Source organism: Ipomoea triloba, chromosome 7 (assembly GCF_003576645.1).
Source record: "Ipomoea triloba cultivar NCNSP0323 chromosome 7, ASM357664v1".
NCBI lineage: Eukaryota > Viridiplantae > Streptophyta > Magnoliopsida > Solanales > Convolvulaceae > Ipomoea > Ipomoea triloba.
In genome coordinates, this window is record NC_044922.1 from 20,881,571 (window position 1) to 20,896,416 (window position 14,846).

The 14,846-nt window shown below is 33.9% G+C and overlaps 1 protein-coding gene across 4 annotated transcripts; it reads right to left on the reverse strand.

The window, feature by feature from the left end:
* Nucleotides 1-2,115: 2,115 nt before the first annotated feature.
* Nucleotides 2,116-7,856, reverse strand: LOC116026160 (ubiquitin-activating enzyme E1 1-like). 4 transcript variants are annotated; one of them, XM_031267625.1, is made up of 7 exons: nucleotides 7,722-7,856; nucleotides 7,164-7,531; nucleotides 6,355-6,572; nucleotides 4,797-5,591; nucleotides 3,607-4,475; nucleotides 3,067-3,499; nucleotides 2,116-2,934 (listed from the first exon to the last, which is right to left on the reverse strand). In XM_031267625.1, exons 2-7 carry the CDS (start codon nucleotides 7,513-7,515, stop codon nucleotides 2,338-2,340), a joined length of 3,264 nt encoding a protein of 1,087 aa, XP_031123485.1. In that variant the 5' UTR covers nucleotides 7,516-7,531; nucleotides 7,722-7,856; the 3' UTR covers nucleotides 2,116-2,337. The 4 variants fall into 4 exon arrangements, with proteins under 4 accessions (XP_031123485.1, XP_031123484.1, XP_031123483.1 ...); XM_031267624.1 differs by having other exon boundaries at nucleotides 7,164-7,528; nucleotides 7,722-7,832; XM_031267623.1 differs by having other exon boundaries at nucleotides 7,623-7,756.
* Between the last annotated feature and the right edge of the window lie 6,990 nt (nucleotides 7,857-14,846).

Below are 14,846 nucleotides of genomic sequence, written 5' to 3' on the forward strand. Positions count from 1 at the left end.
TGATCCACTTCCGATTTCTATGAATTAAAAGAAATCATAAACTAAACTAGAATTGAGCACCAAAAAAAGACTAAACTAGAATTAGCAGATGGAAGATGTGGGGGGTATATGATTACTGCACGCGAGAATTGGTTTGTATTATTGTATATTGTTGGAGTTGTGGCGTGCGTTTCCTGATCTGACTTGGTAGTCAGCAGCTGAATGCCTGAAAGATAAAGCAGCTTAGGAGTGAGTAATAATAATGTACTCAACCATAGTTGACAGTATTAACTAACAACTATCTACGTGTTTGATAAATGATTGTTAACTGATTGAGTTAGAAGGTATGACTGTTTTATAATTGTAGAAATGTGTTTGGTATATTAGCTATTAACTTATAGCTGTTTGATATAATTTATTTTCTCAAAAAGCTAATTGAAAGAGTTACTCTGAGCAACTTTTTAAATTTTAGCATTTTGGAGTAACAAAAAGCCAATTAACCAAACACTTATATTGGTTTTTTTAATCAAGTCAAACAGCTAATAGTGGTCAAATAAGCCAAAATTGACTGATAGACTAACTATTTTATCAAATAGGGTCTATGTTTAATTTTTTTTCTCCCAAAAGGTTGAATCTCCAACAACCCAACCCCAAGGGCCTCCACACTCTGGCCCGACAAAACATTTGAGAGAATGTAAATTATGGTAACTACATAGCTCAACAGACAGGGCCAAATATCTGTGCACACAGAGAATCTGGGCAATTTATATCGTGGACCAGGGTGCACAATGCATTGTGCACCCCGATCCAAAACGATGTCGTTTTGTTTTAATTAACGGCTTTTCCGTTTTTCGTTCGGCCTTAACTTATAAAATGAGTTATGTGTATTTTGTGATGATATTCTATGCATTCTGTTGAGACATTCTGTGTATTCTAGTATGTAAGTCTGTACATTATTGATTTTCAATACCATACCTCATGGAGTCACGGAACATAGGAGATAATACTTAAGCTTATATTTTGTGTATCATTTTCATTGATTATGTGTATTCTAGTATGTAATTCTATATATTATTGATTTTCAATACCATACCTCATGAAACAACAGAGATAATACTTAGACTAATAATTATGTGATTCTATTCATAAATTTTGTGCATTCTGATATATAATTCTGTGCATTATTGATTTCGAGTACCATACCTCATAAAATAGTAATGCTAATACTTAGTCTATTGATTGTGTGTATTTTATTAAATGATGTGTATTCTTGTATATACTTCAACACTCCATAGAATACACAGAATCACTACCCTAAGTATTAGCATTCATGTTTCATGAGATATGGTATTAAAATTAATAATGTAGAGAATTATATACTAGAATACACATAAACACTCAATAGAATACATAGAATCACTACCCTAAGTATTAGCATTTCTGTTTCATGAGATATGGTATTAAAATTACTAGTATACAGAACTGTATAATAGAATACACATAAATACTTAATAAAATACACAGAGTTACACATAAAATACACAAAATTATACATAACGAAAATTGGACGAACATAACTGTGTCCATTGCGCGTCAACTCCCGACTAACTTAAACGACGTCGTTTGTGGACCCTGGTCCACGATATAACAATTGAACAATTTATTCACTTTGGACACAATCCCTACATTATTGCTGTCGAGTTTTGAACTTTGGTATCTTCTCCCAGCTATGTTTGATTTTAGTGGAAAGGGCCGGTAACTCTCAGCATAAATAAAGACCATAAGTACAAATTTGACTGAAGATATGCATCTAGTATTTTTGTTAAAATAAGCCTGCCTGACAGAACCAGAAAGATTAGATGTAGGCTGTCATGCTAAATTAATTAGATTGGTACATCAAGGAACCTCTGTAATTAGATTTCTCCAGAGTATGCCCTTTGAACTTGATGTAGGCTGTCATGCTAAATTAATTAGACTGGTACATCAAGGAACCTCTGTAATTAGATTTCTCCAGAGTATGCCCTTTGAACTTGTACTTTGCTTTCGGGTATATATACACATTTACATTTACCCAAAAAAAAAAATTAAAATAAGCCTGCCTGACAGAACCAGAAAGATTAGACTTCACCTCACCAGTCACCAGAATTAGAGTCCTAATGATCAAAGATTGCACATGCCATTTGATGAACTCAAATACAAACAGTAGTCAATTCGTATTTCTAAATTCCAGTATCTTAAAAGGCAAAAGAAATACCCACCCTTTCTATATATATGCCACACTTTAATTGAACAAAGGATTTGAGAAAAGGTCTGACTAAGAGCTGCACTGTCATAGAAATTCTGTACCGGACCGAATGATCAGCGGAAGTATACGGATACAAGAGGGATGTCAACATCATTCTCTTCATCGTCTTCACATGCTACCACAACATCCACGTGGCGCCGATATGGTGGCAACTCTACCTTAGCAATATCCCTTGCCAAATCCACAATTTTCTTGTTCATCCGCTCCTTGTGCCTAGGAAACATGCTGTTAAAAAGCAGGGAGTTCCCACATGAAATGCTGTACGCATTCAAGCCTTTATCTGCCAACCATTGGATAAGTTCCTTCAGCGTGGGATTGTCCTTAACAACCCATCTATCCCAAACAGTCCAGCTCATGTCCCGGTGCTTGATGACCTTGGGAGGAACCGGCTCAGCCATGGAGAATAGAGGTAAAGCAAGGTTGGCGAACGTGTTGCGATAGTGTTCCAGTTTGTGTCCCCCATCTAAAACCTTGTAGAGCTCAAGGCAAACCAAACCAGTAGCCAGGGCAGTAGAAGTTGCAATTGCAGGTATAATCCTTCCAGCAATAAATTTGGCTTTCAGCTTGTCAACTTCAGGTATACTGTAGTTTCTTGCCCGCATATTTGCAAGCCCAGCAATCAAATCCATGTGGTAATTTGTATTGTTATCCTGCTTGACAAATAACATCCACAAAATAATTTTATGTACGTAGTAAATCATGCACAATTTAGAAATCAATAAAATGCAGCACCGTACCAAATTAAGCAAAAGTATTGATCCAGAGAAGAAAAAAATTAAGACCTTTTCAAATTGAATAGGCTTCATCCTGAAGTTAGGAGGTAGACGCTTTCGACACTGCTCAAGCTTCATTATTAGTTCATTGATTACTGCAGCATTATCTATAGAAGCAATTGATAGATTGGTAGCTTTCTCATCGGTCACAATTTTTGCATCTTTCTTTGGTTGAAATTCAGGAACGACAACACTATCTACAGCTTCAGCCAATTTCTTTGGGTGCGTAGCCCATTCAGGGATGGGTATGCCAAATGTCTCAGCACGTAATATGGATGCAGCCATAATGAAATGGAGATGACTAGGATCCTTGGAAGAAAACTGCAATGGATGAGGGAAACGCTTAGGGGCTGACCAGAAAGGTGCTCCACTACTTGTTATGGCATCCTCAGGAAAAGTGAAAATCAATTGTTTGATACGGTTTGCAAAATAATCTTCAAACCTACAAAAAGAAAACCAAGTCAGAAAATTTATCATAGATTAGTAGAAAATGATTTAGTTCATAAAAATACTAGGAAACAATAAAAGAAAGATGATATCAAGCATTACTTCAGACGCGCCCATGCCACAGCATCTCGGAAGGTTTCACATCTATCCCTATCTATGCACTCAAGAACATGCTCCAACTTGTCCCTTGCTTGAGCATCACCAGCATTGATCTGTGCAGATGTATATTCACCAGGACTAGAAAGATAAGCATTCACTTCAGATGGTGTTTTTTCTAGTAACCCCTCAAACTCTGAGCGAGCCCATGTCAAGCAGTGATCAATGTTGTGTGGGAAAGAGTGCAGTGTGCACATTGGTGCCTGTTTCTCTGGAGGATCCCGTGATGCACCATAGTTCTCTGTCAAATGAGGAATCACCATCTGCGTGTTGCATTTGGTCCCCAGGGTTCCTGACTCCAGAAGTGGCTTCTGGAAGTACACGCATCTCTGATCAACATATAGCCTTGCATTCACATTGTCAAGGGCATTAATAACAACATTAAGATTCTCCCAGAAGGTGTCATCAAACACATTCTCAGTTTCAGGTCCCACACGATTTTGTAGAGCTTCTACAAGAAAATGAGGATTTATTGATGTTGCAGCTGCAGCAGCAATAGTTGATTTGGCCTGGCCAATGTTCCAATCACGGAAGAGAAACTGTCTACTAAGATTACTTTTTTCAATCACATCATCATCAGTGACTGTTAGTTTTCCTTGACTGTTGCATGCAACTCCCATTAGTGCTAAGTTCTTGAGAAACTCACAGCCCAATGCACCAGATCCAACAAGAAACATCGTAGCTTCTTCAAGTTTCTTCTGCAGTTTATGCCCAAAAACTGAAATTTGTGCATCATATCGGCTATTCAATGGACTAAAGTCACTAGGTTCCAGTGCCTCAGTAGGAAGTGATTCCACAGAATCAAAGTAAAAGAACTGCAAAGAAATAGGGGAATGACTGTCAGCTTAATCTATAATAAAGAAACAGAAAATAAGTGAGACAAAATTGCCATCATGGATAGAGGTAGAGATGCAGCATGAGTCAATAAACCCCTCCCATCCAAAAACATGGATAGAAATGAATGAGGGATAGAGAGAGAAAGCTTAGAAAGCAAATAAATGAAAGAAAATTCATAATCCAGGACTGGTTTAAAGCTAATAGCCTAACACAAACATATCCTTAGCTGATCAAAGTTTAAACATAGACAAAGCAAAGCATTTATTTTGAACTCTTTGCAAAGAGAAAGTAACTATAACCTGAAAAAGTGGATGGAACTTCCCAGAGCATGCCTTGACAACCTCCTGTCCAACAATACCACCAAACATCGCAGCCATTGGATTAAGTACAGCACGTGCACCAAAGGAAAAGTGTCTAAGAAGTTTTGGATTTATATCTTCTATTTTTGCATTTCCGAAGCTTTCGTTCATGTCATTGGCAATAAAGATTATTTTCTGAGCATCACCTTCAGATCCAGCAATGGGGAAACGCCCCATTTCAGACCTGAACTTATCGAGTGCTTGGAATGCTAAATGCAAGAGTGGCGGGTGGTCAAACTTTGAGAAATCACTAAGAAGAAAGTCACCAGGATCCTTTAGAGCTTCTCGCAACGGTTTAAAGTTCAAAACTTTGGGCTGCTTCACCTGAGTCACCATACCGCCTCTCTCATACATACCAAACTTCATTGTATCCTCATCAAGGGTGAAAGAATAAGGCCTAGCACTTATAATCTTTCTTGGTTTGGCATCATTAAGTTCTGTCATGCCCTGAATTTCAGAAAATACAACAAGATCTCCATCCTGAAACTCAAGCCTTTCATCATCTACACATGACACAAGAGCAGGATTGTCATTACTGATAGATGCAACAATGCCTGTATGAGGTTCCTCACCATCCACATCAGAGACAGTGAACTGAGGACCAAAATCACAAAACACACTTCCAAAAAGGCCTCTCACTTCAGCTTTGATGAATGCTATTGGAGGTTGATGGAAGTGACAATAATCATCAAATTCAACTGCATCTTTTAAGCTTATATCAGTGAACACCACAGCCTACATACAATGATACAAGTAACTATTTAAGGTCAAAATGAAGTTTATACAACATAATGTCATAAATAGACATTATGGGACAACCAAATTCATAAACTTTAAAAGGGTATGAACTTTTGAGTTGGGAATCAAGTAAGAAATAAACATAGGCACTAAAATTATCAAATGAACAAGTTCATTTTCACATCTAGAAGCAAATGCATAGTAACAAAATTCATTTACATGGACAAAAAAGATAGTTATGTAAATACAACATGATTAGCTAACTGCTAACAATAACTTTAGGGGCAACAGAGTGGGACGAGGAGGGAGGTGTCAGGCATAAAAATCAAGAATGTGGTCCCTTCACTATGAAGTATGAACTATGAGATAAAGTTGATAGATGATTAGTATATGTGTGCAAAAATTATTTGAGAAGTTGAAAAGCTAAAGAAGCACTAATTAATAAATAGTTTGGCAACTTAAAAGTTAGACTTAGGCCATTTGGGAGAGCTTTTGGAGCAGCTAGAGTGAGCTACTGCTCCAAACGCTCTCCCAATAGGCATTTGAATGCAGTGCATTTTTTGACTTGTTTATACCCTACAATGACAACAACCTTTCTGAAAGAAACTAAGTTTGTTTACAAATTCTAACAATGGCTAATTCAAACTGAGCTTACAATCTTACACAAAAGCCATAATAAAAGCTAGCATAGGAAACTAAGAACCTCAATGACAATAAAAATTAAATAAAATAAAAAATTAAAAAGGCAAAAATGAATTACTTGAAACTCAGAGAGTTTTCCTTTAGTCAGTTTTGTAGTCAGTGTAGAGACAGTCACAGCATTATTAAGCTCTTGAAGCTTTTGAAGGGAAGCAAGTGCCCTGTTCTTGCCAACATCACTCTCTGAGAAAATAAAATTGCTTGACAAATCCCATAGGTCCACTGTGCCTTCATCATGCAGCATCACAGACTTCACACCAGCAAGTATAAGATTCTTTGCTGCAAGAACATAAAAATTCAGGTATCACACATATAAGAAGTCTGATCCAAATACAGAGAAGCCTCATCAGGAATAATCAGATGCAAAATACAATCACAACAGAAGACAAAACTAATGGCCTGTTTGGTTGACATTAATTGAATTGCAATTATAACACAATTCTTTGAGTTTCTCAATTTCAGTGTTTGGTTGGAGGGACCTCCATTTGTTGAATTACAATTCATACACCCCCATAGGAAATACAATTCGGTGGCAACTAGGAAAGGAAAAGACAGAAAAATTACTATATTGCCCTTGATTGTTATTATTATTATTATTACTCAATGGTATTTTAGTCTTTATACCACTTCTTCCTTCCCCATTCCCAACTAACAATGTAATTTGAATTCCTACCTTATTCACCTCTTATTCTTTTCCCACCAAATTACAATTCATTTTACTCCTAATTCTTTCATTCCAACCAAACACCTTCTAATAGCTGAGTAACAAGTAACATAAATATTAGAGCTTTAACAGTATGCAACAGACACAGCTTACCTGAAAAAACTTAGCAATAAAAATAACAGACTATCAAAATTTTAAGCCCATACCGATCTCCGCACCAAGACCTTGCAGCCCTGAGACGAGAACATTGGAGGCAAAAAGCCGCCGCATCGTCTCGCGTCCATACACAGCGAGCTGTCGGCTGTGGAGATCCTCATCGATATCGCGCGAATTGCCATTTCCGAACGCCATTTCGGCCAGTAAAGGTTCGTCAACACTTTTATTGCCGCTAGTGTTAGACGCTGTGTTGGCAGCACCGGAGAAGCCGCTGGTCTTCTCTTTATTCGTGCAGGAGATGAAGCAACCGGTGCGATGCGCTTTTACGACGCGATTGCAATCAACGCAAGCGCTGCTTCCTTCAACAACCCCGCCTTCCGCTGGTCTCTTTCTAGGAAGCATAAAGTGCAACAAACTGCTGAAAACTCCACGCAACCCCATAAAGTTATCAAAACTACGAAAGTACTCAACAAATCAAGATACAAACAATCGAGATACAACAAAAATACCTAACCATATGTTTTCGTAATGGAGTGATGCCAAATGCAGTTTACGAAGCAAAGAAGACTAATCTAAGCAGATAAAGAATGCTTAATCTGGGAGAATACCTATTGGAGCTCCGGAGAAGAAAGGAATGGAATCGGAGATAGTGAGATATCAGATATGAGTGTTGTGGAGATTGAAAACTGTAGAAAGTGAATTTCGGTTTTGGAATTTGGGTTTTGAGGGGGTGAGTGGGGGAGAATTGCCATGTGGAATGCGATTTGGTTGGCTTGAGGACAGGTCACAGGTGCCATGGAGGCATGGACTATCGTCACCAGTGGGGAAGTGCTTTGCATGCCTCCAATCTTTGAGCTTTGAAATTTGGAAAGTATAGAACGGTTGAAATTTGGAATTGCATTTAAATCCGTTTACTTCTAAAAAAAAAAAAATTGGAATAAGAGTCAAATTCACTAACTATATATTAATGTGCAATTAGATCTTGGAATTAAAATTTTTTTTGTTAAAGTGTCATCTAGCACACCATGAACTATATCCAATTATTCATGTCGCACCCTGAATTTTCATATCGTATATATCGAACCCCAAACCAAAATAAAAAATTCACCTTCACCTAGAACTTTTAGCAGGTTTCCAGGTCTTCCTGCTGACATGGCGCAGGTTTTTAAGTGATGTGGCATTTCTTTTAACATTATGTTGTCCATGTAAGCATTTACATATTAAAAATAATTTTTTTTTTTTAAAATAGCATTTCTATAAATTTGGAAAATTGAAAAAATACTAAACAATAAATTAGCCAAAAAATATAAATTCTAAAAAAAAATGAAACATTGGAATTGCAAAATTAAAAAGTATACATTATGAAAATAAAGAGAATAAAATTCTGGTTATTTTAATATAATAATTTTGTTTTTTGTTTTTTTTTAATTTTAAATATGTAAACGCTTACATAGACAACATAAGGTTAAGAAAAATGCCACATCAGACGTCATGTCAGCAAGAAGACCTGGAAACCTGCTAAAAGTTTTAAGTGAATTTTTTATTTTTGTTTGCGGCTCGATATATACGATATGAAAGTTCAGGGTGCGGCATGAATAATTAGATATAGCGATGACACTTTAGCCAAAAATTTTCAATTATACCCTTAAACTTGTTAAATTAATTCAATTAATCTATTTGACTTATAATAACATGTTACTTCTAAATCACCTGTTATGTAAGATGCAACATAAATTAATATTTTTTAAAATTATATTTTTTATAAAAATTAAATTAATAATATTCATTATAAAAAAAACCGTTCGGCATCTCCCAGTATCCAATTGTTACCCTTTTTCTTTAGTTTTTTAGCATCGACTCTTCAGCCAAAAACCTTGGGGTCAAGTGACATACGGTGTCCCGATTAACACTCCCACATGAATTATGGGAGTGGATTCGAGCCTCAGTGGAGGCAACGGTTGACTTGTTGTGAGTCAGTAGTACTAAAAAAAAAAAGGAAAAAAAAGAAAAAAAACATCGACTCTCCAAACACATCTGTTTTTCTCTCTTTTTTTTTGGACAAAGATTTCATGCTTCTTCATTTTTCGACCCTTTTTAATGTCCCTTTGTGCTCATTCATCTGGCCATCTCTTGGAATACAAACTAGTCCTATAATACAAGAGTGATCTATAGAACTTTTATTATTCATGGGGCATTTAAAATACAATAAACTCTAATAAATTCATAAAGAAACAGATGTACAACTTATGTGCTCGGAAGCCAAGCGTAACAAGAAAATTTCGTTGAAGATCCCAAGTTGCCATGGCAATCGTCCATGGCAGCTTGGTTGAGCTTGACGGAGAAATCCGAAAGAAGCGCGGCACCGAAATTTTTTTTTAATAGTTTGTTTTAATTTTTTTTAAATAGTTTTTTTTTTAAATTTAAATAAAATTTTACATAAGCTACCATGTAAGCAAAGTTGATTGGTTACGTTACCTTTTGGTAACCTGTTAAATAGGTTAATTGCACAAATTTAACAAGTTTAAGGGTCTAATGGGATGATTTTTTACTTTTAGGGTCTAATTGAACTTTAATATATAATTGGAGGGTCTATTTGACCCTTATCCCAATATTTTTTTAAAAATAAGTTATTTTTTAGAAAATCGTTTCATGAAAAATTTGTATTTTTCGTTCCTCAAGTTATAGTGTAATTATAGAATTTGTCTCTAAATGTTGTTCATGCTCACTTTTCGTTCCTAAGTTATCATTGACGTTGTACTTTTCGTCACTTTACTAATAAAACATTAGGGACGAAATTTGTAATTTTAGTATAACTTAGCAACGAAATTTGTGCACGAAATGACGAAAAGTGTAACGCCAATGATTACTTAGGGACGAAAAGTGAGTATGATCAACACTCATGGACGAATTCTACAATTACCATATAACTTAGGGATGAAAAGTGCAATTTTTTCTAATTTCATTTTCAGTGTTTTGTTGCATTCTGGAAAATTGTCTTTGGTGTGTTTGATTCATTTCTGGAAAATGAGTAGAATTGTGAGTGCGGTGAAAATCTTATTGTGAGTGCGGTGAAAAATAATTTACGCCAAATTTTAACGGAAGTCATTTTCCGCCAAAACAACCATATTTTCTTAGTCAATGAAAAATATTTTCTGTTGACTGAATTTTCCAAGCACATCCAAATACTGGAAACCCGAAATATAATTTTCAGAAATCATTTTTCAGACTTTCAAACACACCCTTAGATGAAAAATGCTAAATAATTGTAATTTGTAAACACATTTACAATGTTGCATAACAATATATAAATAATAAAGTTGAAAAGTAAAATGTATTTGTTGTCAGACTGCTACTATTCCAAATTGGTTATCACATGATCGAATTTTAGTGGCCATGGAAGTATTAATTCTTTGTAAAAATATTTAGTGTTAAAAAATGTAAATAATAATGTTTAATAGTTATTTAATTTCTCATTACTAATTTTCATACTAGTAACTTATTTATAATTTTTTTTGAAAAAAAAAAGTTTAAAAGGATACTTAATTTTTTTAAAAAGGGAAATTAGTCCAAAGGTAAGATTAAAAATAAACTTTAATTTTAAGCAAAAATCTCAAATATCATAAGATTATGTGTTTGGTTTCAAGTTACTTCTAATTTATTCTTTTATTGTTTAATATAATTCATAAAATTTATATTTTTAAAAATTATATTAAAATTTTACTAGTTACAAAAGTTAAATTTAAATTATAAAAGAATGTCAAACAAAGTAAATAGAATTAAAAATATTTTATGGCCATTAAATACTAAATATAACAAGTAAAATGTGAATGAGATCGACAATAGAATTCACATATTTAACTTAAGTACATTATATGGTAGATCAAAAGAAAATTAGTCTGCAAATCAAATTTATATGGTTTAATTTAAAAATACGTGATGTGATATTTTATAAAATTTGTTTTTAGATTTATTTTTTTAGATTAGGGTAACACTTGTGTGAGATTTTCTCACACAAGTTTTTGCCTTTACAATTTACATTAAGGAAATGACGTTTCATAACTGCTGGGCTGCCGCTTGCCCATACTCTATACCTCTAGTTTTTTTTTTTTTTTTTTTTTTTTTTTTTTTTTTTTTTTTTTTTTCTCAAATATCATAAGATTATGTGTTTGGTTTCAAGTTACTTCTAATTTATTCTTTTATTGTTTAATATATTCATAAATTTATATTTTTAAAATTATATTAAATTTTACTAGTTACAAAAGTTAAATTTAAATTATAAAAGAATGTCAAACAAAGTAAATAGAATTAAAAATATTTTATGGCCATTAAATACTAAATATAACAAGTAAAATGTGAATGAGATCGACAATAGAATTCACATATTTAACTTAAGTACATTATTGGTAGATCAAAAGAAAATTAGTCTGCAAATCAAATTTATATGGTTTAATTTAAAAATACGTGATGTGATATTTTATAAAATTTGTTTTTAGATTTATTTTTTTAGATTAGGGTAACACTTGTGTGAGATTTTCTCACACAAGTTTTTGCCTTTACAATTTACATTAAGGAAATGACGTTTCATAACTGCTGGGCTGCCGCTTGCCCATACTCTATACCTCTTTTTTTTTTTTTTTTTTTTTTTTTTTTAGTACTATTGACTTTGTACTCTATACCTCTAGTTAGAAAAGTTGTTTATGTGTCTGATAGTATGATTTGGAATATTACTCCGCCCTTTTGTATTTTGGATCTTTTGAGGCATGATTTGGGTGTTTAATACTCATTCTATCTCATTTTATGTGTTGTTTATTATTTATTGGTCAAATTAACTATTTCTTCATTGTTTATTTCTTTATTAAATTTTAATTATTTTTAAATTTAATTTTTTGTGTTTAATAGTATTTTTAATGTAATTTCTAAATATATAAAATTATATACTAATACTAAACTTAATATTATAAAAAATTAAATTAAAAATAACTTCAAATAAGTCTCGTTAACCAATCAGACAAACAAAATGGGACGAAAGGAGTATATATGTCATCCTTTTCCTTCAAAATAATACGGAGTAATAATAATAAATAAATAAATGTCCAGGGTACTGTAGATGGGCCAAGTCTCGAATAGCCCTGGGTCAGCCCAGTAAAACTAATCGGCTACAGTCTTGAGATAAATTATAAGCAAATCATGATCCATAAGCCAATGCACAGTTAAAATAAAGACCACTTACAATTTGTGAGTCCGGCCTGTAATTCATTTGGATTGGGGTTTTTCAACCATTGTTATACAGTAGACCATGGTCCATACAATGACAAATTTTACAGTAGACCATAGTCTATGTAGCAGCGTGGACTATGAAGTATGTATCAATTTAATTATATTTCAATTTCATTTGACAATATTGGTTATATTGCTATGTTTTTTAATTCATTTTCCCTCCACACTAGTTTCATTATAACAATTCTAAAATATTATTTTATTTCTACTATACTTTCATTTGATAATGTATATTATTGCTTGAGCTCTATTTTTTTTATTTCATTTTCTACACACTAGTTTAATTATAGTAATGTTGAAATATTATTTTAATTGCACTTCAGGTCATTTGACAAAATATGTTATTGTATGACTCTGAATTTTAGTTTCATTTTCCACGTACACTAGTTTCATTATAGCAATACTAAAGTATCATTTTAATTATACTACAGTTTCATTTGAAAATAATGAGCTCTGTCTTTAAGTTTCATTTTCCACACACACTAGTTTCATTATATATAGTAACACTAAAGTATCATTTTAATTCTACTACAGTTTCATTCGACGATCATGTTTGTAGCAGGTCCAGGCCTAATTTTCTAAAGCTCGACTCGGCTTTACCTATTTCTACTCCTAGCTACAAAGGTTGCAATTTTGCCTTTACTCCGTACTATTTCTTTGCTACTATAATTTTAAAAAAAAAAATTAGCAACCTTTTGACTTTGTATCTTGTTGTTAAGATCACATGCATCATTTTTTGAAAATAGTGTAGGAGTTATTTTAAAAATACAAGCAAAAACAAAAACGTCAGTAAACAAAAAATTGAGTTGTGTCTAGAAGGCTCCTCCTTCTCTCTAAACTCTTTGCTTCTTCTTCTCTTTGGTTCGGCAGCCGCCGCCTCCGCATCCTTAGCGGAGGCGGCGTCTTCTCCTCTTCACGATTGTCGTCTTCTTTTGCTCTTTTCTCTCTGCCTCTCCTCTCCATTCTCGCATCCCACATCGTCGTCCACCACACCTACGATCTCGCACTGTCTCCTTTCCATCACCATTGAATAAGGAAAAGAAGGTTTTGGGTTTTGCAAAATGTGAAGTAGGGAGTGGTTTTTCTTGATTCAAAGGAGTGTTGTTTTTTTATTAGTAAGTTTTGTTGCTATTATACCTTTCGTTTATTTATCGAATTTGTTGCTTCTCGCATCTTTAGCAAGTTTATTCCCTCTCGCTTCTTTTGTGAGTTTATTCTCTCTCGTTTTTTTGGCGAGTTCTTGTTATAAGCGTAGAACGATAATTGGTCATGGCGTATGTGAACCACAAAAGAATGAAGATTGATACTCGGGTGGTGTCAACGACTTTTGAACTAGAGTATGCCTTCGTTATGTTTGACCAAATTACTATTGACAGTAAAGAAGCTTGGAGTGCTCCTGTCGACTTCAGCTTCAAATTTGTGAAACAGTCTGCGATTTAAGTTTTCGATAACATTGTTAGGAAATTTGTTTCTATGTCTGACTGTAAGGAATGTTTGTCCATTCCATTAATCTTTCTTGTAAACGTTTCCGCTTATGATTCAATGAATTAGTCTCGAGAGATTATTATCAAAAAAAAAAAAATTGAGTCGTGTCAATTTTCTTAAAACCTTATTTGCTACATTCCAAACAGGTTAGGAGCATTGTAACTTAGATTTCTCAAGATAAAACATATTTTACGATAGATTAATTGAGCATTTAAACTAAAATGTCACTGGTAAACAAGAACTAAGTAGAGCACATGCTTTTTAAAACTTGTGAGAAGAGGTTTGAGAGTAGAGAGACAGAGTTTCTTAATGAAAATAATGTTTTCATAAGTGTGTAAAACATCTGCTCAACACCAGGATGTTTATTGGAAAGGGTGGTGGAATTAACATTTACGTGGCAATTAATCTAATTTTAAAAATCAATTTATAACCTTTAGAAGAAAAGCCTAAACCTGTAGAGCATGCATGAGGCAATTTCGGTGGACCACTGCACGGTAGAACTCTGTCCATCACACTTTGGTAGGTAAGTGCAGTCTAGCAGACCTTGCAATGTTGCTACGCAGTAGTGGCTAGCAGACCGTTCGGAAAAAAAAAAGTTCTAACAAGTTAAGTCTTTTCAAACTCATTTTGAGATTTGATTTGCAACGTTCCCGTACACAAGAAAAAGGTTATATGCTGTACAAATCAAACTCCCCTAAAAAGGAAATGATTTAGGGTGCGTTTGGTTTGCACTGTTAACCATGTCACATGTTGCACTCTTATATTTAATATTTGTATTATTATTAGTTAGTTATTAGTCAACAGTTAGTACCTATAGTTTAGGAGAGTCTGATGCCAGCTCTCGTATAGGTATACTATCTCTGTGTAATTCAGTTGTTGAATAATAAATCAACGTTCATCTGGTATCAGCCAAAACCGATCCTTTTTCTCGTAAATTTTTCGCCAACTTCCGATGGCTTCACAACCGATTG

Bases quoted from the DNA above. Each gene is read 5' to 3' on its own strand.
- LOC116026160 (XM_031267622.1), bottom strand. From the start codon at position 7,554: ATGGGGTTGCGTGGAGTTTTCAGCAGTTTGTTGCACTTTATGCTTCCT. The intron at 6,573-7,163 runs GTATGGGCTTAA...ATGTTCTTGCAG, and splicing joins AGGTCTTGGTGCGGAGATCG to CAAAGAATCTTATACTTGCT. The intron at 2,935-3,066 runs GTCTTAATTTTT...TTTGTCAAGCAG, and splicing joins AGCCTATTCAATTTGAAAAG to GATAACAATACAAATTACCA.